A 26,142-nucleotide genomic window follows, 5' to 3' on the forward strand; every position below is an offset into this window, starting at 1 on the left:
AAATAAAATAAAATTTAAAAAGAAAGAAAAAAAAGGTGATTCTGATACATACCACGTGAAAGAGGCTTAAGGACATTATGCTGAGTGAAAGAAGTCAGACACAAAAGGGTAAATACTGTATGATGCCACTCACATGCAGTACCTAGAGTAAGCAGGTTCATAGGGACAGAGAGTTGAATGGTGTGGGTTGAGAGAAGGGAGGGAGTTACTGTTTAACGGGTACAGAGTTTGCGTTTAGCAAGATGAAAAAGTCCTGGAGACGGATGGAGGTGATGGCTGCAGAATCCTGTCAATGTACTCAATGCCACTGAATTGTACATTTAAAAATGGTTAAGACGGTAAGTTTTACGTTATGTGTTTTTTTTAATCACAATTAAAAATAAAGATATAGTAATACATTTTAAAGAGAAGAATGCATGTTGCAAAATAATAAGTTCATGTATGATCTCAATTTTGTTTCACTGATGTCTTAAATATTAATACACTGCACACAGGGAAAAAAGGCTCAGAAAGGCATGTATCAAAATGTTAACAATAATTATCACTAGGTACTTTGCTTCCAGGAGAATTTTATCTTCTTTGTGTGTCTGTGTGCTTTTGTGTGATTCCCAAGTTTTCAACAATTACTTTTGTAATTGAAAGCAAAAGTATGCCAACTGGACAAATGAAAAAGGAGAGAAAAGGACACTCATGTCGCTTGCTGATCCTAATGTGAGAATGCCCACAAGTCTATTTCCAAATGACATAGTAAATATAATCCTCCTTGAGAATCAAATTATAAAAGGCAGGCTAGCATTTGGGAAAATAAAGACCGACTCAGAAGACAGAGCAGCGGGGTGTTCCCTGCAGAATTAGAATAGAGGCAGATCCTCATTTCAGACGATTCCCGAGCCCAGAGTGGGTTCACCACATCAGTGTGTGCCCAGCAGAAAGAAAAAGACCGGGGGAGCCTCACACCCCATTCAAGAGGCCCATCAGAAAGGACAGGCTCAGAAAGGAAAGACTCTTGAATCAAGCAGCACTCTCCCTGGGACTCGGGACTCCCCACCCACACATCTCTCTTAAACTAAATCCACGTTCAGAAAATATTTGCTAGACAGCACACATCAAGAAAAGAAGGAGCCTTTCTTTCTGTGGCATTCCCTCACCACATCTGGTACTGCTCTGAATAGAGGCTTTATGAGGGAGGATCCAGATACCTCCGCCATGGGTTACTCCACTGACCACAAACAGCAATAAACAGACGTGAGGATTTAGATTTCCGTGCAGCCGAGGCATGCTGAATAATCATGATAGAGCTTCCACTGCATTCCAACAACCAGGAAATGTTTATCGAGCGCCTTCTAAGCACAGGGCACCATTTGTAACACCATTCCACGCAGACAGGCAGGCACACATGTACACACCCACCCACAGACGAAGCTCCTTTGTTGTGTTTGAGGGATCAGACTAGGAAAGTAATGATTTAGGCTGGAGGCATTTGACAGTTTGATTTTACACGTCACACATCAGAATCAGGAAAAGAGGGGCAGAGGGAAAGTATGCAGCCCTGAGGAAGGATCAAGGGGGGGACATCAGTGCATCCCACCACTAGGGGCCCTGGACCAAGGGGCTGAGTTCCGCAATAGAGGCAGAGAGTAACTCTCAGCCTTCCTAGAACTCCACGGACCACATCCACAGGGAGTACAGTAACTGCAGCCTCTGGTCCTGGAGGAAACTGCATCACCAGGTTTATCCACCATGTGAGAGACATCCATGCCTTCACATTCTTTTCCCCACCCCCACAAATGAATGACGTCAGGTACCCCTTCCTTGTACATACTTTTGCCCCCATTGTTCTTCAGGACATTGGAGAGGTTGACAGAGGCGGTGCCTAGCAGTTCATTTCTCAAGGTGTGGCAGCTCCAGACCTTCAAATCTAAATGACTCTGGGCCGTGACATTCCTGGAAAACAAATACTTGATTCATCATATCCAAGCAGATCAGTCACTCCTGTAACTTAGAAGAAAACAGAGAAACTACCCTGCTGACATCTTGAAGGTGGGGGGAACCCCAAAAAGGAAGACACTCACATATACCCTTTCCCCCCGAGAGCTGACCCTGTAACCATCTAGCTAACAATGAACACTCTGTGAGCTCAATGATGTAGAAACACCTGAAGAGAAGGTGCCTCAGGTACCAAAGGCGGAAGGCCTAGAGGCTGCTACAGGAAACCTGGATCTCCCACAACCCCTTCCTCTATTCTCCCGGGGGGCCGCATTCGGAGAGAAGGGGTTTTCTCTTACAAAATGATGATCTCGTTCCAGAGAAGCTCGGAGCTCCCAATTCGCTTCCCAGTCTTCTTGGTCTCACTGGGGAGTCCATCCACTGCCACTTCCACAAACGAGTTAATTCGAGGTTGACGACTATGCACCTTGGGCTTTGCTGACACCACTGGACAGGAAAGACAGAAGAAGTCAAGGATGAGTCAGAGGGCTCCCAGCTGCCCCCCTGTGGCAGATGTTCTCCCTCTTTTTTTGTTGTTTCTTTTAAAAAAAGAAATTTTGTCTTTTCCTCATTCTAAAAAGACTTCTTTTTTAATGTGAGGATATAAAAAGAGCATAAGAAAAGAAGCATAAGAGAAAAAATCACTCCTAAACGGAAAACACTGGGATAATTATCATTAAGATGTTGGTAAATACAGACTTTCTAGACTTTCATCTTTTATGTCTCCAATTCTTTAAAAAGTCCTCTCCCCCCAAAATCCATTTTAAAAAGCTGCAATATAAGCCCATTACAAGCATACACCATAATTTAGGCAACTATTCTTTCACTGTTGAATAGATTGCTTCCAACTTTTGGCTCGGGGAAAATGACCACAAATGTATATAGTATCTGCATGCATTTCTGAGTATTCTTCCAAAGGATATGAACATTTTTTAAAGTTCTTAAAACTGCTCAGTTCCTTTCTAAACCCATGTAGACACCTATCAGCACTATAGGAATATATCCATTTCACCAAACACTGCATAGCACTGAGTACTATGTTTTTTTCACCCTTTGCAAATCATGTAGGTAAAAAAAAAATAGTATAAAGATAATAGCTAAGAGTTAATGAGCACTTATTACAGATCCTGTGGTATGCACACATTATCTAACCCAATCCTTACAATGAGGCAGGAAATACATCATCATTCCATTTCACCCAGGAGGAAACAAGCTTGGGGAAGCTAGGTCATTGCCCCAGGCTACACATCCAGGGAGCTTCGAACCACAATGTGCACCCGGCAGCCTGACTCCACACCATGCTATATGCCATTTCCAGACTTTGCTTATTTGTTCTAATGCTTTTCTTCAATTACTAGCCAGATTGAATAGTTTTTCCATGTACTTGTTAACCATCTGCATTTCCTCTTCTGTTCATTTCCTTCATGTGGCAGCATTTCTGATGCTTACACGGCACCAGCAAGCGAGGGGCTCAGCACCAACTAAGCAAGCATACGCCCAGGGCTGGGTGCTAGACAAGCTCCTTTTGTAGCACTTATCAGCCATGGTGGAAACTCCAGATCACTAGGACAAAACCCATCTGGATGTTTTCTATCCTATGCCCCAAATCAGAGCATGTAACTGACGTTCCTTACCCATGATGACAAGACTGCCTGAACCTGAGTTCCCATCAAGAGTTAGCAAACCTCTCCCTCCTAGACCCTTCTGAGGGATGACAGTCCTATAAGGGTCCACAACTTGGCAAAGGGCAAAGCCACCTCTGATTGTTTTTTAGCAATACGTGTCTTCTCCAGGACCAAAAGAACACTAGAGAGAAAGTCAAGGAACAACAGCAACAAAAGCTGTCGTGAAGATTAAGAAGCAACAAGAGTTGGTACTAGGAAAAAAGGTCGTAGAGCTGGGAAATGTGGCCCAGAGTGGGAAAATGAAAATACTACACACATAGACCAAGGTTAACTGAGGCCACCTGGTGGTGTGAGCGCAGATCTGCAGGCAGACCCTTAAATGTAAAAATATAGATAAAAAATAGGGACTAGTTATATAGAGTCCTACCATTTTGAGCTAGACAGTTTCTTTGAAATCAACAAGTTCAAACCCTTTATTTAATAGTTGGGCAAACTAAGATCCAGGGAAGTGAGACATATCCAAAATCACGGAGCTAGTCAAAGGCAGTGCTAAGCCTGGAACCAAGCCTCCCAGCTCCCGGGCTGATTCTTTGAACCCTTCCATCAAATTTCCCTTTTGGTCCTTGTTTTTTTAGTATCTACTTTTAAAAAAATTTTTTTTTGATATAATTTCAGACATTTAGAAAAGCTGCAAGACTAATACAAAGATTTCTTATAAACCCTTCACCGGGGACTTCCCTGGTGGTACAGTGGTAGAGAATCCCCTTTCCAACTCAGGGGACGCGGGTTCAATCCCTGGTCGGGGAAGTAAGATCCCACAAGCTATGGGGCAACTAAGCCCGTGCGCCACAACTACTGAGCCCACGCGTCTCAATTAGAGACAGAAAACCTGCACGACACGACTAGAGAGAAGCCCACGTGCCACAACAAAAGATCTCACATGCCACAAAGAAGACCCAACGCAGCCAAATAAATAAATAAATAAATAAAATAATTTGATTAAAAAAACCCTTCACCCAAAGTCACCAAATATTAACTTTCTACGCTACTTGCTTTATTACTCTCTCTTTTTCTCTCCCTAAATACTTCAGTGTGTCTTTTCTAAGAACTAAGACATTTTCTAACGTTACCATAGTATAAATATCAACACTGGGAAATTCAACATTCTTTAATACTATTATCTAAGGTACAGACCTTATTCAAATTTTGCCAATTACCCTATCAATGTCCATTATAGCAAAAGAGAAAAGATTTTTTTCTAGTCCTGGACTCAATCTAAGATCACATGGTGCAGTTAGTAGTTTTTTGTGAAGTTTCCAATTTACATAAAAATTGAAAGAATAGAATAAATAATTGCACATTATTTACTAACTGCTATCATTTTGCCACATATGCTTTTCTGTCTCTCTCTCAGCGTCTATCATCAATATTACCCAGAGAACTTCCGCAATAATAAAAATGTTCTACACCAGCGCTCTCCAATACATTGCCATGAGATACATGTGGCTATAAAGCACTTGAAATATGGCTAGTGAGACTGAGGACTGGAGCTTTAAATTTTATTTAATTTTAATGTAAATAGTTCTATGTGGCTATACTTGCTACCCTATTGGATAGCACAGGACCCAGATATATATATGACATCTGTATTTAAAAAAAAAGTTAGTTGGAGATATCATGACAGATCGGCCCTGATTACTTTCAGAATGCAATTCCAAACAATAAGGGCATTCTTCCACCTACCACACCACCATTATTATACCTAAAAAAAAAATGTATAGTCACTCCTTCCATCATTTGATACCCATTCCATATTCAAATATCCCAGTTGTTCCCAACTTTTTTTTTTAATATTTATTTATTTGATTGTGCCAGGATTTAGTTGTGGCTCTCCAGCTCTGTAGTTGTGGCACGCGGGCTTCTTAGTTGTGGCATGCCAACTCTTAACTGTGGCATGCATGTGGGATCTAGTTCCCTGACCAGGGATCGAATCCATGCCCTCTGCATTGGGAGCACAGAGTCATAACCACTGCGCCACCAGGGAAGTCCCCCAAACATATTTTTATAGCTGTTTTTCTCCCAACCCAGGATCCAATCAAGATGAACAAACTGTACATGTGGGATCTTCCCGGACCGGGCACGAACCCGCGTCCCCTGCATTGGCAGGCGGACTCTCAACCACTGTGCCACCAGGGAAGCCCCATGACAATGATTTTTAAAGACTTCCTTCCACCAGCTGTCTTATAGAATGCTAAATCCTGCATTTTTCTGATTGTTTCCTCATGGTTAGATTTACAGTGAACATTTTTGTCAAGAATACTAACTACACAGGTTAGGTTGTATACTTCTTACTGTACACACCAGGCCATCCTCCTACTGGGGATACTAATTTTGATCCCATGGTTAATGTGGGGTTTGCCAGGTCACTCCACTGTAAAGATACATTTTCCCCGCAGTAATTTATAATTAATAAGTGGGGTGATATTTTCAATGTTTCTTGTTCTTAAAAGACAAGCCAGGGCTTCCCTGGTGGCGCAGTGGTTGAGAGTCCGCCTGCCGATGCAGGGGACACGGGTTCGTGCCCCAGTCCGGGAATATCCCACATGCCGCGAAGCGGCTAGGCCCGTGAGCCATGGCCGCTGAGCCTGTGCGTCCGGAGCCTGTGCTCCGCAACGGGAGAGGCCACAACAGTGAGAGGCCCGCGTACCGCAAAAAAAAAAAAAAAAGACAAGCCAAAATACAGGTCTCAAGTTTATCTAGAAAGTTTATTTACTATTTGATAAAATATAAATGTCAGTTTCTTATACATGGAGTCACATCTTCACATAGGATTTAGCTTTTAAAGTCAACAAATAAGGCAAAAAATCACATATTTCCAAAATTATACCCCTGAAAAGCTCTTAGGAAGGCAACAGAATAGAGTGTGGCATATTATCCTTCTATAGGTTCCAAACAGCCAGTTTTTTGCTTTGCTGTGCTGTGTTTTCAGTGTTCCTTCAGTTAAATATCAGATAAAATAGTTGGCTTACGTTTGAGGACCTTAGTGTGTTTAAAAAGTGTATTGTAAAACTCTAGGACTGGGGGAGAAGGATAAATTGGGAGATTGGGATTGACATATACACACTATTACTATATATAAAATAGATAACCAGGGCTCCCCTGGTGGCGCAGTGGTTAAGAATCCGCCTGCCAATGCAGGGGACACGGGTTCGAATCCTGGTCCAGGAAGATCCCATATGCCACAGAGCAACTAAGCCCGTGTGCCACAACTACTGAGCCTGCGCTCTAGAGCCAGAGAACCACAAGTACTGAGCCCACGTGCCACAACTACTGAAGCCCTCGTGCCTAGAGCCCATGCTCCGCAACAAGAGAAGCCACTGCAATGAGAAGCCCGTGCACCACAACGAAGAGTAGCCGCCGTTCGCCGCAACTAGAGAAAAGCCCGCGCGCAGCAACAAAGACCCGACGCAGCCAAAAAGATAAATAAATAAAATTAATTAATTTAAAAAATAAATACAATAGATAACTAATAAGGACCTACTGTATATAACACAGGGAATTCTACTCAATATTCCTTAATGACCTATATGGGAAAAGAATCTTAAAAAGAGTGGATATATGCATATGCATAACTGATTCACTTTACCATACACCTGAAACTAACACAACATTGTAAATCAACTATACTCCAATAAAAATTTTTAAAGATAAAAAATAAAAAAATAAATCTCTAGGACTGCACTAGAAGAGGCACAGGGAACTGAGGCAGAGAGGGGACAGCATAGCAACAGCTCCCAAATTACACCAGAGGCTCTATCCACAAAATGCACAGGAGGAAGAACTACCCACACTGTTTAAATGGTTGCTTCTCTCCTCTTTCTCCCCCACCATTTTCCTGGATGGTATTATCAACTCCCTATAGCTTAAGTGCATATATAACGAGGTGCACCTGTATTATCAAGTTAGCTCTCTCCACACTAGTGAGAAAATACACATCAGGGAAAGGCAAGAGAGAAACCTTTAGAAGTCAGAGTGTGTTCCTGAATAACATGGTCCCAAAACAGGGACCTCAGGATATCACCAGTTTCCATGGGCAGGCTTCTGTTCTGACCTAGCCCTGCTAATTATTAGATAGGCAGTAAAGGCTGTAGTCTCGAGTTCAAAACCCTACCAGTTCACTCTATTCCTTCTCCCTTCTCAAAAGGGCTGGAGCAGCCATGAGACACCAAGAAAAGTAATTAAAATATATGAAGACTATAAAAAAATCAATAACTCAATAAGAAACAGGCAAAAAATAGACACAGGCAACCCACAGAAAAGGAAATACAGATTTACTTAAACATATGATAAGACACTAAACATCACTTATCATTTAATGAGAAGTAAAACTATGCTGAGAGCACAATTTTTTTTAACCAACCAGACTGGCAAAGATAAAAAAAAAAAAAATCTGACAACATATCATGTTGGTAAAGGTGTGGGGACTACAGCCGTACCACCCTGAATGCCCCCAAACTCGGAAGCTAAGCAGGGTTGGGCCTGGGTAGTACTTGGATGGGAGACCGCTTGGCAATACCAGGTGCTGTAGGCTTAAAAAAAAAAAAAGATGATGTGGGGAAAGGAGCACTCATTGATAACAACAGGTTCCCTCCAGGCGAGGGAACTGGGGAGCTGCAGGAATGGAAACAACTGTAAACTATGTGAGTGCATGAAATAAATGAATAACATTTCCATTTTTCAAACAATAATTTAAAAATTTGGACCAAAGATACAATTTTGTCTCCCAATGATCATGCTGAGAGGCCTGAGCCCAGATACTGAATGCCACTCCTCTCTCCCCGAGCATCTTGTGGTCCCGTGACTCCTCCTCCTAAAGCTACTGGAGCAGCAGGCTTTCATCCGTGTGATATTTACTGAGGCCTCACTATGTGTCAGGCACTGTTCTAGGCTTTGGGGCATCAACAGTAAGCAAAACAGACAAAAACCCCTGTTCTCGTGGGGCTTACATTCTACGGAAAGAGACAGTGAATAAATGAAATAGATTCCAATAGGTCAAACATTAAATAGTGACAGGGGCTGATAAGAAAAAGATAAGGTGATGAAGGGGAGAGACATGAGGGAATCAGGGTAGGGAGCCTTTAGATGGGGGAATCAGGGAAGGCCTCGTTGAAGAGAGTGACTTTGGGGTAAAAACCTGCAGAAAGTAAGGAAGCAGACCAGGTAGATAACTCAGCCAAAAGAGCATTTCATTCAGTGGGAACAGCAAGTGCAAAGGCCCAGGGGTGGGAGTGTACCTGGTAGAGGCAATGAATAGCACGGGAGGTCCATGTGGACCTGTGCATCTAGCCAAAGAGGAGTAAATGTGGAACAGGAAATGAGAAATGGAAGGGGTCATATCACGTGGGATCTTCAGCTTGTATGCGGAGTGAGATAGACAGTCCTTGATGTGTTTGAGCAGATAAGTGACAAGAGCTGGCTTACACTGTAACAAGATCACTGGCTGCTGTGCGATAAACAGAATGAAGCGGGGCAAAGGGCAGAAGTAGGAAGCCAGGTTAGGAGGCTACCGCCTTAATCTAGGGCAGAGATGATGCCAGCTGGTGGGTCAGCAGGGGTGGTGAGAAGTGGCTGAACGCTGCCCACATTTTGAATGTAGACAAAACCAGATTTGCTGAATACAGGATATTGAGGGAAAAAAAAAAAATCAGGTCAGTTCCAGGCATGTCACATTTTGGATGTTTACTAAGCCTTCAAGTGGAGATGCCAAGTGGGCTATTGAATATACAAACCTGGAGTTCAGAGACAAGGCCAGGCTGGAGATACAAATGTGGCAGTGATCCTACTATTTGGTGGCATTTAAAGTGATAAGGTTTGGATGAGCTCACCAAGGGAATGAGCGTAGATAGAAAAGAGCCCTGGAGAAGGAAGGATTCGCCATTTTATATAATTCTTTCCAAAAGTTCTTTTTTTCCCCCTCCTCTTCAAAAACTCCAGCTATAATATGACAACCCTATAAGAATGAATAGTTATGCTCGTAAGCCAAAGTGTGGTATAATTCCACCTCTTTCCCAAAGATGGGGCTGGACCTGAAATGACAAACTTCATACAGTGCCACTCACCTTTCAGAATAAGCTGAGACTTCTCAAAAGGCAGGGCCACCCCTGCCCGGCTGGAGCTGGCAGATGCCATGTCATCACCAGGAAACTGAAAGACAAACAAAGAAGCAGGTTTAGAGGATATCTGATAAGAGACTGAGGAACTGAACCCAATTTTAATATCTAAGTCTAAAGAGATAGAAGCAAGAAAATATAAACATCCAGGACTTCTCTAGTGGTGCAGTGGTTAGGAATCCACCTGCCAATGCAGGGGACACGGGGTGAAGCCCTGGTCCGGGAAGATCCCACATGCCACGGAGCAACTAATAAGCCTGTGTGCCACAACTACTGAGCCCACGTGCCACAACTACTGAAGCCCACACGCCTAGAGCCCGTGCTCCTCAACAAGAGGAGCCACCGTGATGAGAAGTACATGCACAGCAACAAAGAGTAGCCCCCTTCACCGCAACTAGAGAAAGCCCACGCGCAGCAACAAAGACCCAACACAGCCAAAAATAAATAAATAAAATTTATTTTAAAAAAAAGAAAATATAAACATCTAAGCAACTGCAGCCACGCTGCTTCAGGCAGAGTGATGTCTGTCTCGTAATGACTACTGAATCTGGGTAGGACTTGGATGGGCTAAGAAGGACACAGCACTGCTATATAAACCTCTTAAGGATGGAGAGCCTAAAATAATATCTCCAAAAAGAAAGTCACAGTTCAACAATTTTTTAAAAAGTAGGGACCTTCCCGGCAGTCCAGTGGTTAAGACCCTGAACTTCCACTGGAGGGGGCACGGGTTCAATCCCTGGTCGGGGAACTAAGATCCCAAATGCCTCATGGTGTGGCCAAAAACTAAATAAATAAAATTTTTAAACATTAAAAAAAATTCTAAAGTAATATTAAACCAATTTTTTAAATGGACAGAAGATTTTAATAAAAGTTTCTCCAAGAAGATATACCAGTAAATGTGTTTATTGGCCAAGGAAATGACAGACCAGGATTCAATCTACATCTTCTGATTCCAAAGCCCAACATTCATCCAGTCGACTACTCTGCTATCACCTGGATGTGCACATGGGCCTGGCCAACAAAGCACATGAAATAATTTTTGATGGACCTCATTAGCCATAAGGCATCCCCATCACTCCATCTTGGCTAGAAGCAGAAGTCTATCTTGCATTTTGAGTGGATCTTTTACTCATACATAATTGTGTAACATCGTCATTTGTCATTTGGAAAATATTTGGTTCACTGAGTTCTATAGATATTCCAAATGTTGACCCATTTCATTATACCCTATCCAAAATATCACATTTGTGAATGTCACCACTGATCTCATCAGACAAGTTTTTGAGTATTGGGAAGCTGTCAAGCTCTTTGTGGTAGATGGAAGTCTTCCAAATTTCTAATTTTCACTTAAAAACTCATATTCTATCATTGGCAACAAGTACTGTCAGTTGTTTTCCTTGAAGTGACAGGCTTACTTCATTCATCTTCAGGAAAATGTCTGCCAAACACCCAAATCTATTAACGCTAGTTTATCTGTTGATTTTTTTTTTAAGTAAAAATGGTATTTCATGAAAAAAGCAACTATGTAATACAGCTTTTAATTCAGTCATACAAGTGCTTTTTCTCAGCACAACAATTATACTTCAGTATGCAGGAGAACCTCAGGTCCTCTTTGCGCATTGACAATACTGAGCTTCTGATACTCGCCCTCAACCCTGTTCCACATCTCAGTTAATGACAACTCCCTCCATCCAGTGGCTCAGGCCAAAATTCTGGGGCTCATTCGTGCTTCCCCTTTCCCTCTCACACCCCACATTCAACCCATCAATAAATCCTATTGATTCTACCTTTAAAATATTTCCAAGCTCAAACATTTCTCTCCATCTGCACTGTCACTGCCTTGCTCCAAACACCATCATCTCTTAGCTGGGTTATTGTTTTTCCTGCTTCTCTCTGCCCCCTTCAATCCAATTTCTACGTTCAGCAAGAGCCCTGTCTTTTAATATGTAATCAGATCATATCACTGTGCTATTCAAAAGCTGGAAGCTATCCAGTGGCTTCCCATCTACCTCAAAGTCCTTGTAATGACCTTAGAGGGACGGCGTGATACACTACCACACACCTCTCTGACCTGGCCTCCCATTTCTTTCCCCTCTCCCTACCTTCCCCATGGGCCTCCTCGCTGTTGCTTGAACATGCCAGCCACGTTCCCCCATCAGACTTCTACCTCTCTGTCTAGAATTCTCTTTTCCCAACTGTCCACATATACAGCTTATTCCTTCACTGCCTTCAGGCATTAACTCAAATGTTGCTTTCTTAAGGGGCCTTCCCTGGCCACCCTGTCAACCTCACCTCTCCACACACACTGTACCCATCCTTCCCTAGTTTACATTTCTGCCTTAGCATTTATCACTGACACGGTTCATAGTGTATTGATTTCTTGTGTGTACTGTCTCCCTCCTCTAGAAGGTAAGCTCCATGAGGGCTGAGATGTGTGTCCCCCTCTTAGCCCTGTAGCCTACTATCTGGAATAGTGCCTGGCTCCTAGTAAGAACTCTATATTTATTGAATGAATGAAGAGGTGCATCAAATTTCTGAAATTCAAAAGGATAATGTTTTGACTCCCTTGAAGTTTTTTTGGTAAAGCAATAAACATATCAACTCTTTTACCCATCAGATTAGCAAGAGATCAGAAGTCTGACAATAGTGTTGCTGAGAAGTCTCACAGGCTTCTGGAAGCAGTGCAAGTTAGACGGTACCTGGCAACCTCCGATAGAGTTAAAGATGCATATATTGTAGTTCCCAGGATTCCACTCCTAGGTATTTGCCAATAAAGATGCATATATTGTACTTCCCAGGATTCCACTCCTAGATATTTGCCAGGGGAAAATCTTCCAACAAATGCAGAAGCAACCGTGTTCAAAATGTTCATCATGGCAATGTTTATAACAGCAAAAATTTATAAATAACCTAAATGTCCATCAATGAGGGAATGCATAAATTGTGAAATAGTTATAAAATGGGATGCCATATAGTTCTTGAAATGTATGAATTCAACTGATATGTACAAACCCCAAACTATAATACTAGAACTAAAAAAAAAAAAAAGCAAGTGATAGCTTAAGTGTAGGGCAGTGCCATTGGTATACACTTGAACTTTCACAAAACAATTGTATCTACTGTTGTGGACACACATAAATGGTATGAAAGTATAGAAGCATGGATGGGTAGGAACCACACCAAGTTCAGGACAGAAGTTACCTCTGGGGTAGCGGAAGAGGGAGCAGGGGAACTGGAGTGAACAGAGAGACCAAGGGAACTTCGACTGTATCTGCAACATTTCATGTTTTAAAGGAAGAAGTTCTGAAGCAAATATGGCAAAATGCTACCATTCATTAAATCCAGATGGTGGTTTTTATGACTGCTTGTTATCTTATTCTCTGAACCACTTCATATGTTTGATCTTTTTCATAATTTAACAATAGTTTTAAAGGGGATAAAAAGATGATATCTTGAGTAATGAAGGAAAGATTAATGATTGTAAATTAAGCCTCGGGGCTTTTAGTAACAGGTTAAAGCACTAAAAGCTGGAAATCCATTATTTATAGACTTTAAAAAGAAAACAATTTTAAAATGTTTACATCTACTGGGACTCATTCTAAGGGTAGAAGCAACTTGACTAAGGGTAGTTTTTAAACTAGCTTGTTCTCCCTGAGCTTTAACTGTTTTTAGCCTTTGCTATGAACTAGAGAGAATTCTGGAGAATGAAACGCAAAGCCCTCGCATGGCCTGTTACATGGGAGAAAGACCAAACCTTTCGATCTATACTTCGTGGCTCCAAAACAAAACCAATCAGATAAATTCCAGAGGCGGCTCAGAACAAAACCAACAGGGAAAGTAGTAGAAATAGAGTAGATAAGACTACCATGTTTTCTTCCTCCCGTGTCTTTCATAATTACAGGCCACTGTTTACTAACAATAGCCCATGTTATTTATGCACGGCTTTGTCTCCAGATCCATTAGCAAGATACCACCCTGACACTACAAGGTAGGTATCTTTTCTTTTCTTTTTTCTAAATAAATTTATTTATTTTATTTATTTATTTTTTTGGCTGTGTTGGGTCTTCCTTGTTGCGCACCAGCTTTCTCTAGTTGCGGCGAGCGGGGGCTACTCTTTCGTTGCGGTGCGCGGGCTTCTCATTGTAGTGTCTTCTCTTGTTGCAGAGCACGGGCTCTAGGCGCATGGGCTTCAGTAGTTGTGGCCTGCGGGCTCAGTAGTTGTGGCGCACGGGCTTAGCTGTTCCACAGCATGTGGAATCTTCCGGGACCAGGGCTCGAACCCGTGTCCCCTGCATTGGCAGGCAGATTCTTAACCACTGCACCACCAGGGAAGTCCGGCAGGTGGATTCTTAACCACTATGCCACCAGGGAAGCCCCAAGGTAGGTATCTTGAATTGAACCTTTGCAATCCATGTATAAAGACAAATAACCATTACTGTTGAAGGGAAAGTACCCCAAAGTACCTATAATTTCTGTCTCAGGGCCCCATATTGGACAGGATTTCCAATGGGCATGAGGTCCAAACTCCTACTAGCCACTTTAGGAAGCTTATGAAACCTGAGACCCAGATTTTACTCTACACCTGTCTCAGCAACACAAATAGATGACTCTGTACATGCACTCAAGTAATTTTTTCCCCTGCTAATAGTGATGAGAAGTGTTTGCATTCAAATCACTTCCAAAAAAACTGAGTTAGCATAAGCCTGGAGCAGGCAGGGGGAGGAGGGAGAACATGTTTAAAACATCACCAAAGGTTATAGATGCTCAATGAATTTCATTATTCAAGGAAGTCATGGATTTATCAGGAGAAAAAGGGGGAAGCCAGAACTAAGTGTGGTAGATCTACCCAAATTTCTTGAAAAAAAAAACAAAAACATTATCCTCTGAACTTAACCTCTATGTAAATCTCGACAAGCACTTTTTAAAATAAAATATAAAATAACAGAGTAGAAAATATTAAAGTACACCATACATAAAGGAAAGTATTATTTCATAAAAAGTTTGTTCAGATAAATGTACATTTACATCTTCATGTATATTGGGTCATGATATAAAATATGTATATGTCTTACTAAAGATTGTAGTCAAAACCTCTTGAGAACAACTGCTCTACAACAATCCTATCTTACTTAGGGTTTTGGATTAGAGAGACACAAACACTAAGCAAATAGACAAACACTAGATTGGGGACTAACTAGTCACTCAGAGAAATGCCATCGGTTTATTATTATCATTTTAGGTCTGAGAAATTTTCCCACATCTATGTAAAACAGTATTTATTCAATCATTCAATACATACTGAGCATTTATTCTGTACCTTATACTGTTTTTGGTGCTAATGATACATCAATGAATAAAACATTTAAAAAAAATTCCTACCCTATAAGATTCTCCTGGTAAAGAGCCAAGAATGCTCCTGGCTCTGGCAGGGGGATGGGAAAAGTAACCATTGTGCTGTATGCCCAGAGTGTTCTCTAACAGCAGCCTTCACTCCAGGAAAAGGACTCTACCAGGACTTATCCCAACTGCGGGGGAGGAAATTTCCCTGAGGCCCCCTCTAGACTTCTTATCGCACTGAGAAAGGAAAACAGTTCATAAACACTTGTAAAGGTCACAGTCCAGGGACAGAGACCCCCTAAAAGACTGAGATTTAATCATAAAATTATAAAATGCTTTCCTTCACCCACACCCTGCCACCATATCGAGGGTCCAATAAAATAACAGTGGATTACAGCTGAAAGAGCTAAAAGGTGTATACTCTATTTAAGAAAGAGTTCTTAGGGAAGACCAGAGATTACAGGGGAGACAAAAACAAGGATACTAGCATAATTTGAGGCCTCTGGTACCTACAATTACATCAATCATTAAACACAAGCCAACTCCTAGCCAGATTACACAAAACTCCCAACTAGATAAAGGCCTATTCACCTCAGTTCCTATTACTTAATACATCCTGCCTGGCTTTCAGTTAGAAATTATAAGTTATGCTAAAACGTAAGAAAAAATAGTGTGAAGAGACAAAGCAAGCATCAGAATTAGACTCAGATATGACAGACTTTGGAATTATCAGACAGGGAATTTTAAATAACTATGATTAATATGTTAAGTGCTCTAATGGAAAAAGTAGACAACATATAAAAACAGATGGGTAATGTAAGCAGAGACATGGAAACTCTAAGAAAGAATCAAAAGAAAATGCAGAACATGGTAACAAAAATGAAGAACGCCTTGATGGGCCCATGAGTAGACTGGATGTGGCTGAGGAAAGAATCAGTAAGCTTGAAAATATATTAACAGAAACGTCCCAAACTAAAATGCAAAGAGAAAAAAAGAATTAAAAAAAAAAAGAAAATACAGAACTGCCAAGAACTGTGGGACAATTTCAAAAGGTACAAAATACACATGACTGGAATATCAGAAGAGAGAACAGAGCAAAAGAAATATCTGAAGTAATATGGTCAACAATTTCCCAAAATTAACGACATAACACCAAATAATAGATCCAGGAAGCTCACAGAACATCAAGCAGGATGAATACAAAAATCAAAAAATAAACTTAAAAAAGAAGCAAGGACAGAGTGCAGTGAAATATTTAAAGTGTTAAAAGAAAAAACCCGGGACTTCCCTGGTGGTCCAGTGGTAAAGACTCCGCGCTCCCAATGCAGGAGGCCTGGGTTCGATCCCTGGTCAGGAAACTAGATCCCACATGCACACTGCAACTAAAGATCCTACATGCCACAACCAAAGATCCCGCACGCCGCAACGAAGATCCCGAGTGCCACAACTAAGACCTGGTGCAGCCAAATAAATAAATAAATATTTTTAAAAAGAAAAAAGAAAAAACCCACCAACCCAGAATTTTGTATCCAATGAAGTTACCCTTTAAAAGTGAAGGAGAAAAAAAGACTTTCTCAAACAAAAACCTGCCCTGCACGAAATGTTGAAAAGAAGTTCCTCAGAAAGAAGGAAAATGATATAGGTCAGAAACTTCTACCTACACAAAGAAAAGAGCATGGCAGAAGGAATAAATGAAGCTCCAACCACTGGCTTCTTTATACAGTAAAAGACTAATGCTTAGGGGAAGGGCATATGTGGGAAGCGGATGCCAAATAGGGAACAGACAAGAGAACTAGAGAGGTGATGAGAGGTATGGGGAAACACCATGCAGTGAAAGAACACAGGAATTTGGGAGGGGGTTGGAAGTAGAAATGTTGAACATTGTGGACAAGGCAAGTCTCACTGAGAAGGTGACTTCTGAGCAAAGATCTGACGCAGGAGAAGGAGGGAACTGAGGATATCTGTGTTAGAACATTCCAGGCAGATAAAAGGGCAAGAGCTAAAGCTCTTGAGATGGTTGCATGTCTTGAAAGTGTAAGGAACGAAAGGGGGCCAGCGCACGGCTGGAGGGCAGTGAAAGAGGAGGAGGAAGATAGTGATAAGAGATGCACCTGGAGAATTCCCTGGCAGTCCAGAGGTTAGGACCCTGTGCTTTCACTGCAGGGGCCATGGCTTGGATCCCAAAAGCCACATGGTGCAGCCAAAAATTTTAAAAGTTAAGAAAAAAAAAAAGATGCAACTGAACTTATCCTGTTAGGTAAAATCATCCTTAATGAAATATGAAACGCCTTGGAGCAGTGGTCCTCAATTCTTTCTACACATTTGAATACCTGGAGAGCAATAAAAACAAAATGAAACAAAAAAAACCCCACTGACAACCAAACCCTAACCTCAGAGATTCTCATTGGATTGGTCTGGAGTGGGCCGGGGACAGCTGTGTTATTTAAAAGCTACCCAAATGATTCCAAAGTGAAGTTGTGGTGAGAACCACTGGATCAGTGTTACTGAATCAGCTGAGGCTTCAACTAATTTGACTGCACTGAAAGTAGGACTTTACCTCTATCAGAAGGCTCAAGGTTAAACTAAAATTATGTCCCAAAATTGCAAATGAAAAAGTTGGGGGAACTTCCTGGTGGTCCAGTGGTTAAGAATCCGCCTTCCAATGCACTGGATGCGGCTTCAATCCCTGGTCGGGGAACTGAGATCCCACATGCCGCAGGGCAAATGAGCCCACGTGCCACAACTACTGAGTCCTTGCGCCGCAACTACAGAGCCCACATGCTCTGGAGCCCGCACGCCACAACTACAGAGCCCGCATGCCACAACTACTGAGCCCACACGCCACAACTAGAGAGCCTGCATGCCACTCTGAGCCCGCACACTCTGGAGCCCGCATACCACAACTAGAGAGAGGCCCGCAAATGAAGAGCTGGCACGCTGCAACAAAAGATCCCACTTGCCACAACTAAGACCCGACGCAGCCGAAAAAAAAAGAAAAGAAAAAGTGGGGTGATATGTAACTCTAGGAACAGAATACAGTGGAGGAGCTGTTCCAGGAGTGGTTCCAAGGAGACTAAGTATTGCACCACCTTCCTTGATGCCAACTTTTCCCACAGAGAGTCTTCCAGGGGCTCTCAATGAACATGACAGATTAAACACCTATATTTATCTCTGCTCCCTTCTCAAACCCCAACAAAATGTCAGGAAAGAAACACAAAGAATGTAAACCCACTAAAAAAGAATGGAAAAGGAAACAACAGAGATGGCAGCAACATTTTGGAAAGTGGCAAGTGAGTCAAAACTGAAATCTAACTGCCTGCGATGGGGGAAGTGGGGTTAAAAACAGGAGGGCTGGTAAAAACCTGCATGGAAAAGAGTGCCAGACTCCAGTCCCCACCCACTTCAGCTAGGCACTCATCCCTCCCTAATCCCAAACAGAGAGTTAAATTTTAATCTCTGGATAGGTTAAATCAGACCTGAGAACTTAAGGCATGGTTGAGAGTAGGGATAAGGCACCATATTGATCCAGGGAGATAAGAGAAAGTCTATATCATGAACTATGAGAGGTTTCCCCATCCCCAGTTACCTTCCCTCATTTGGGTCCTAGCACGCTTAAGCATACACAACTGTGGAGAGACTCAGACATAAAAGCCAAATATCAAAACAAAGAGGAAAAAAAAGAACTCATTGGATAAGCTGATCCTCAAATTCATAAGGAAATGCAAAAGACCCAGAATAGCCAAAATATCTTGAAGAAGAAAGTCGGAGGCTTCACACTTGTTAATCTCAAAATTTACTACAAAGCCACAGTAATCAAGATCGTGTGGTATTGGTATAAGGAAAGACATACAGAGCAATGGTATAGAACTAAGAGTCCAGATACAAACCTGTTGCAGGAAGGGGGACCCCTTCCAGGGCCCGAGAGAGGGCTCTTGTCTCACACTCGGAAATGAATTGTCCAAGGAGAAACAAGTGCTGACAAAGCAAGAGACTTTATTGGGAAGGGGCGACCGGGTGCACAGCAGCAGGGTAAGGGAACCCAGTAGAACTGCTCTGCCACATGGTTCATAGTCTCAGGTTTTATGGTGATGGGGTTAGTGTCCAGGTTATCTCTGGCCAATCACTCTGACTCAGGGTCCTTCCTAGTGGCACACACATCGCTCAGCCAAGATGGATTTCAGTGAAAAGGAAGAATCCTTCTCACTAGAATCCAGAAGGGAGGTTGATAGGACATATGGACTGGAGTCTCCTCTCTCCTTTTGACCGGTTGCTGGTAGCTTGTTAGTTCCGTGTTTCTTACCAGGACCTCCTATTGTAAGATAACTCAGGCAAGTGGTTACTACTGTGCCTGGCCAGGGTGGGCAGTTTCAGTCAGCGGTTCCCTTAACAATCCCACACTGATGTTCAAGTGATTTTAGACACAAGTGCAAGATACAGTAAGTCCCCTACATACAAATGAATTCTGTTCCGAGAGCACGTTCGTAAGTCCAATTTGTTCATAAGTCCAACAAAGTTAGCCTAGGTACCCAACTAACACAATCAGCTACATAGTACTGTACTGTAATAGGTTTATAATACTTTTCACACAAATAATACATAAAAAACAAACAGACACAAAAAATAAAGAAAACATTTTTAATCTTACAGTACAGTAATCTTACAGACAGACACGTGAACTAACTTACATGACTGGACATGCAAACGCACGTTTGCATCTTTGAAAGTTCGCAACTTGAACGTTCGTATGTAGGGGACTTACTGTAATTCAATGGGAAAAGAACAATAGTCTTTTCAACATATCGTGCTGGGGCAACTGGATATGCATGTGTAAAGGAAGGAAGTTGGACCCCTCCCTCAGACCTTAGACAAAAATGAACTCAAAATGGATCAAAGACCAAAATATAGGAGCAACTATAGAAGAACCAATTGTTGTAAATCTTCATGACTTTATCTTTTTTAAATTTTATCGAAATATAATTAATTCCATGACTTTATATTAAGAGATGGTTTCTTAGATATGATAGGAGAAACACAAACAATGGAAGAAAAACTAGATAAATTCAACTTCATCAAAAATTTAAAATGGGGCTTCCCTGGTGGCGCAGTGGTTGTGAGTCCGCCTGCTGATGTAGGGGACACGGGTTTGTGCCCCGGTCCGGGAAGTTCCCACATGCCGCGGAGCGGCTAGGCCCGTGAGCCATGGCCACTGAGCCTGCGCGTTCGGAGCCTGTGCTCCACAACGGGAGAGGCCACAACAGTGAGAGGCCCGTGTACCACAAAAAAAAAAAAAAAAAAAAAAAAAAAAAAGGCAAAAGATTTAAACAGACATTTCTCCAAAGAAGATATACAAATAAACAATAAGCATATGAAAAGATGCTCAAACACCATTAATCACTAGAGAAATGGAAATTAAAACCACAATGAGATACCACTTCACACAAACCAAAATGGCCAAAACCAAAAAGCATACAATAATAAGCACAAGCGAGAACTTGGACAAATTGAAATCCTCATACGCTGCAGGCAAGAAATGAAAAATGGTGAGCAGCTTTGGAAGAGTTTGTTCAAAAAGTTAAACACAGAATTACCATTAAGACCCAGCCATTCCATTTTTAGGTATACACCCAAACGAACTGAAATGTGTCCACACAAAAATTTGTACACAAATGTTCATAGCAGGATTATTTGTAGTAGTTACAAAGTGGAAACAACCCAAATGTTTATCAACTGATAAATGGATAAACAAAATGTAGTATATCCATAAAGTGGTATATTATTTGGCCATAAAAAGGAACGAAGTACTGTTTCATGCTGCAATATGGATGAACCTTGAAAACATTATGCTAAGTGAAAGAAGCCAGAACAAAAGACCCAATTGTCATATTTCATTTATATGAACCATCTAGAATAAGTAAACCCACATAAACAGTAAGTAGATTAATGGTTGTCCAGGGCAGAGGGTTGGGGGTCGGAGTGACCGTTAAGGAGTACACGTTTTCTTTTGGGTGATGAAAATATTCTGGGATTGGATAGTGATGATGGTTGCACAACTTTGTAAAAAATACTAAAATCCACTGAGCTGAACATTTCAAACTGGTGAATTTTAAGGTATGTGAATTATATTTCAATTTTTTTAACTCATAGTTAAATGTAACCGTGGTCAGAGAAAACCTCAAAACAATTCAGAGAGATAAGAGAAAATGTTTCATCCATGAAACAAAAACAGAATGTAATTTTAAAGGAAGAAAGGAAGGGAGAGAGGGAAGTTGGTTGGTTGGTTGATTCAGAGAATAAGCAAATGCTCTTGGAAAGGACAGATCTCATAGCAGAAATGAAGTTGATAAAGTGAGGACATATTCTAAGAAATAGAACCAAAAGAAAAAGATGGTAGATAGGAGAGAAAAGACTTTTTTTTTAATTCTTCCTTTTTGTTTTCTTTTTTTTTTTTTTTTTGGCCATGCAGCTTACAGGATCTTAGTTCCCCGACCAGGGATCAAACCTGGGCCCACAGCATTGGAAGCTCGGAGTCCTAACCATTGGACCACCAGGGAATTCCCAAGACTTTTTTAAAATAGTAGATTCATTTAAAATGTCCAATGTCTGACTTAGTCCAGAAATAGAAAAGAGGACAAAAAGAAAGACAGCAAAGAAATGTTACAGATTTTTCTTAAGCTGAAGGATATACATTTCTAGACAGAAAGAACCTGAGTGCCCAGAACAATGAATGAAAAACAAAAACAAAAAAACACACTAAGACAAAACGTCATGAAAGTTCAAAACACGAGAACAAAGAGTATACACGCTTCCAGCCACATTTACAAAGAACAGGAATCAGAATGGCATCAGACTTCACAGTACTACTGGATGCTAGAAGACAATGCAATGCTTCACATTTCAGATAAAATTATTTCCAATTATTAAATAAAATGATTAATCCCAATTTATAATTAAAATGATTTCCAATCCAGAATTCCATAACCATCAGTCAAGCATGACAGGAAAACAATGATATTTTCAGCTTTGTAACGTGTCAAAAAAATTGCTTCCAAAGCTCATTTTCTTAGGAAGCTACTGAAAGATACGCTCTAGGGGAGTAAATGAGAAAGTTGGAGGACAGTGTGTATTCACATGGGAGAGGCAAAAGGAATTCCCAGATTAACGATGAAGAGAAATCCCAAGGCATTACTGTCCATTAGCCTAGAGAGCAACCAGTCCAGATGAGAGAGTTCATAAGACGTGTCATCTTTAGATGAAAGAAAAAAACTGACAAAATAGATTAGATGAGGCATCTGATTGCACTGAAAAAAGTATTATTTTAGCTCTATCAGAATGTTTGGGGCTGAGGTAGTGATAGGTACACAGAAAATTATGCGAATGAAAAAATCAGGAAATAAACAACTCTAGTAAAAACAAAAGCTATTATGAGAAAGGAAATGTAATCCTAATACACAGTGTGGCTCAGCTGTGAATAATATTTATAATCAAAATAGCATGAACAATTTAATCAAAACTTGTGATATGGCTGTAATCAGAAGGTGGGGGTAGAAGAGTACATTTGTGGAGACTGGCCAGAAAGAGAGCTCAGCATCCATCCTCAGTGGTTAAAAGGCAACAGATAAAACTGACAAGCTAAGAAATGATGGTGTACGGATGCCATTTAGAGAAGCAGAAGTCTATACCAGAAAAGAGCTCAAAGAGTTAAAAAGCAATAGATAAGGGCTTCCCTGGTGGCACAGTGGTTGAGAGTCCGCCTGCTGATGCAGGGGACATGGGTTCGTGCCCCGGACCGGGAAGATCCCACATGCCGCAGAGCGGCTGGGCCCGTGAGCCATGGCTGCTGAGCCTGCGCATCCGGAGGCTGTGCTCCTCAACGGGAGAGGCCACAACAGTGAGAGGCCCGCGTACCACAAAAAAAAAAAAAAAGCAATAGATAAAACTGACAAGCTACACTATTTACAATAGCCAAGACATGGAAGCAGCCTAAATGTCCATTGACAGATGAATGGATAAAGAAGATGTGGTACATATACACAATGGAACGTTACTCAGCCATAAAAAAAACGAAATAATGCCATTTGCAGCAACATGGATGGACCTAGAGATTATCATACTAAATGAAGTAAGTCAAACAGAGAAAGACAAATATCATATGATATCACTTACATATGGAATCTTTTAAAATGATATAAATGAACTTATTTACAAAACAGAAACAGACTCACAGAGATGGAAAACAAACATGGTTACCAAAGGGGAAAGGGCGACGGAGGGAAGGGATTAAATTAGGAGTTTGGGATTAGCAGATATAAACTACTATATACAAAATAGATAAACAACAAGGTCCTACTGTATAGCACAGAGAACTACATTCAATATCTTGTAATAAACTATAATGGAATATATATATGTGTGTGTATATATATAACTGAATCACTTTGCTGTACACCAGAAACTAATAGAACATTGTAAATCAACTATACTTCAATTAAAAAAAAAACTGACAAGCTAAGAAATGATGGTATAAGGATGCCATTTAGAGATGCAGAAGCCTATACCAGAAAAGAGCTCAATGAGTTAAAAGTCATTGACTCTACAGAACAAGAACCAAGAACAAAAGGGAGTGAAACAAGGAAGTGCTGTTGCGTTATGAGCCGTGTAATGCTATTGGACTTTCTAAACTAAGTGCGTGTGTTATTTGGGGCATAAATAAAATTTAAATTCAAGAAAGGAAAAAGGGTCTCTTCAAATCAGGTCATACGATGATGTCCTTATTTAATTTTTACAAGAGCACCCAGTCTACATTTAATTAGTGTAGTGGGTTGAACTGTAGTCCCCAAAAGATATGCCTAGGTGCTTACCCTCTTGGAACCTGTAAATGTGACCTTATTTGGAAATAGATGTAATTACATTAAAGCTCTCAAGATGAGACCATCCTTTAGGGTGGGCCCAGTGTCCTTATAGGAGACAGAAGAGAGAAGACACAGACACAGGGAAGAAGGCCATGAAGACTTGGACTGAAGAAATTCCCTGGGTGTCCAGAGGTTAGGACTCGGCACTTTCACAGCCATGGCCCGGGTTCAATCACTGGTCAGGGAACTAAGATCCCGCAAGCTGTGCGGCCAAAAAAAAAAAAAGACTGGGGCTGAGATTTGAGTCTCACAACCTCAAACCCACAAATGCCTAGAGCCACTACAAGAGGCAAAGCAGGATTTCTCCCCCAGTGCGCAGAAGGATCTCAGTTCTGCTGACACAGTTGACACTTTGATTTCAGACCTCTGGCCTCCAGAACTATATAGGAACAAATTTCGGTTGTTTTAAACCACCAAGTTTGTGATAATTTGTTACACACAGGAGGAATTGGAAATTAACACGATTAAGGACAAAGGCTTTTGAAAGATGTGGATTTCATGACAGCAAGCTGAAACTGAAAAGCCTCTTCCAACAACACATCCTTGGGGCACTAGATTTCCATATCCACCTGGACCCAGGTCCGGCTGTAACCTCCCTTAAGAAATAGCCCCTGCAGGGATTTCCCTGGTGGTCTGGGGGGTAAGATTCGACGCTCCCAATGCAGGTGGCCTGGGTTCGATCCCTGGTCAGGGAACTAGATCCCACACGCATGCTGCAAATAAAAGATCCTGTGTGCCGCAACTATAGACCCAGTGCAGTCTAAATAAATATTTTTTTAAAAAAACAATAATAATATTCCATTTGTAAGGACAGACCACATTTTGTTCATCGATTCATCAGTCAATGGACAACTCAACATTTGTCTTATTAGGACGGGTTTTACTTTTTTTTTTTTTTTTTGCGGTACGCGGGCCTCTCACTGTTGTGGCCTCTCCCATTGTGGAGCACAGGCTCTGGACGCACAGGCTCAGCGGCCATGGCTCACGGGCCCAGCCGCTCCGCGGCATGTGGGATCTTCCCGGACCGGGGCACGAACCCGTGTCCTCTGCATTGGCAGGCGGACTCTCAACCACTGCGCCACCAGGGAAGCCCCCCCCCTTTTTGGGGGGGGGGTTGATTCTTTTTTGTTGTCGTTGGCTGAGCCACGCGGCTTGCAGGATCTTAGTTCCCCGACCAGGGACTGAACCCAGGCCACCACGGTGAAAGTGCCGAGTCCTAACCACTGGACCTCTAGGGAGTTTCCAGGATGGGTTGATTCTTGAAGCCAGGGAACTATAACGGTCAAGGGCACCTTCAGCAAGAGGGCAGCCAGTCTTCTGACTGTACCTTTTCCAGACCCCTTTGATTCACCTCATCCAGTCCTGAGCCACGGTCAGTCTTTCAACAGATGCTCATAGACCCCACTCTGTGCCAGGCCCTGGAAATACAAAGCAGAATGCCACGGGGCCCCTGACCTCTGGGAGTTCAGATATCTTACTCTAAGAGTCCCCCATTAAATAAATCCTCGAAGAGCTTCTGGCAAGAGAAAGCAAACACATGTCAGATTTAGCAAGTGACAGTTCTTGCAAAATCTGAAGTACCTGATTATTCTTATCACCCAACTTCGGCAAGAACCTTTCAGACGAGTAAATCTTTTGGAAACAAATAGGCTTCACCAGTCACTAACCATTGAGTGGCACTGGACAAGTTACTTCTCATCCTCTCTAAATTTCAGTTTCCTCATCTGTGACATGAACCTAATGATAGCACTACCTTATAAGATTATCGTAGGGAATAAATGAGTTCAGGTAAAGCAGCCAGCAAATACTAAGTGCTCTTCAAGTAGTACTACAAGCTAAACTTGTTCTTCTTGATGCTGAAATTCTAGGCTCTGAGATTCCTGAAATTCTTGACCCAGCTTTGAGTCAAGAAATCACTGAACACTGATCTTGAGACGAAAGAACCTGTGTAGCAGATGAGGCAGGGAAGAGCAAAAACGACTCACCAGCACCAAGAGTTTATTTTTAATTAGGCCACTGTGGAAACAGGCAGTGCTTCTTATTTATAAGTACAGATCCGCCCTGTATCCACTTCTTGAAAGATGCGGATGAGAAGGGTCTGTTCAAAAGATTCTT

The 26,142-nt window shown here is 41.7% G+C and overlaps 1 protein-coding gene, 1 non-coding gene and 1 pseudogene across 5 annotated transcripts in view; 1 reads left to right on the top strand and 2 right to left on the bottom strand.

Moving 5' to 3' along the window:
• WWP2 (WW domain containing E3 ubiquitin protein ligase 2) overlaps window positions 1–26,142 on the bottom strand; it is a 145,481-nt gene that overhangs the window by 113,944 nt on the left and 5,395 nt on the right. For all 4 annotated transcript variants that reach the window (XM_033434278.2, XM_049703977.1, XM_033434279.2 and 1 more), the window contains exons 2-4: window positions 9,731–9,815; window positions 2,286–2,433; window positions 1,823–1,944 (exon numbers count right to left, since the gene is read on the bottom strand). In XM_033434278.2, the coding sequence (XP_033290169.1) occupies window positions 1,823–1,944; window positions 2,286–2,433; window positions 9,731–9,800 (340 nt within the window). In that variant the 5' untranslated portion in view covers window positions 9,801–9,815. The remainder of the gene's footprint in view (window positions 1–1,822; window positions 1,945–2,285; window positions 2,434–9,730; window positions 9,816–26,142) is intronic.
• Window positions 8,094–8,202, top strand: LOC117202643 (uncharacterized; annotated as a pseudogene).
• TRNAW-CCA (transfer RNA tryptophan (anticodon CCA)) lies at window positions 21,597–21,669 on the bottom strand. The gene has a single exon. It is a non-coding gene; the product is annotated as a tRNA-Trp (tRNA).

The sequence above is a fragment of the Orcinus orca genome, chromosome 20, assembly GCF_937001465.1.
Source record: "Orcinus orca chromosome 20, mOrcOrc1.1, whole genome shotgun sequence".
NCBI classification, from domain to species: domain Eukaryota; kingdom Metazoa; phylum Chordata; class Mammalia; order Artiodactyla; family Delphinidae; genus Orcinus; species Orcinus orca.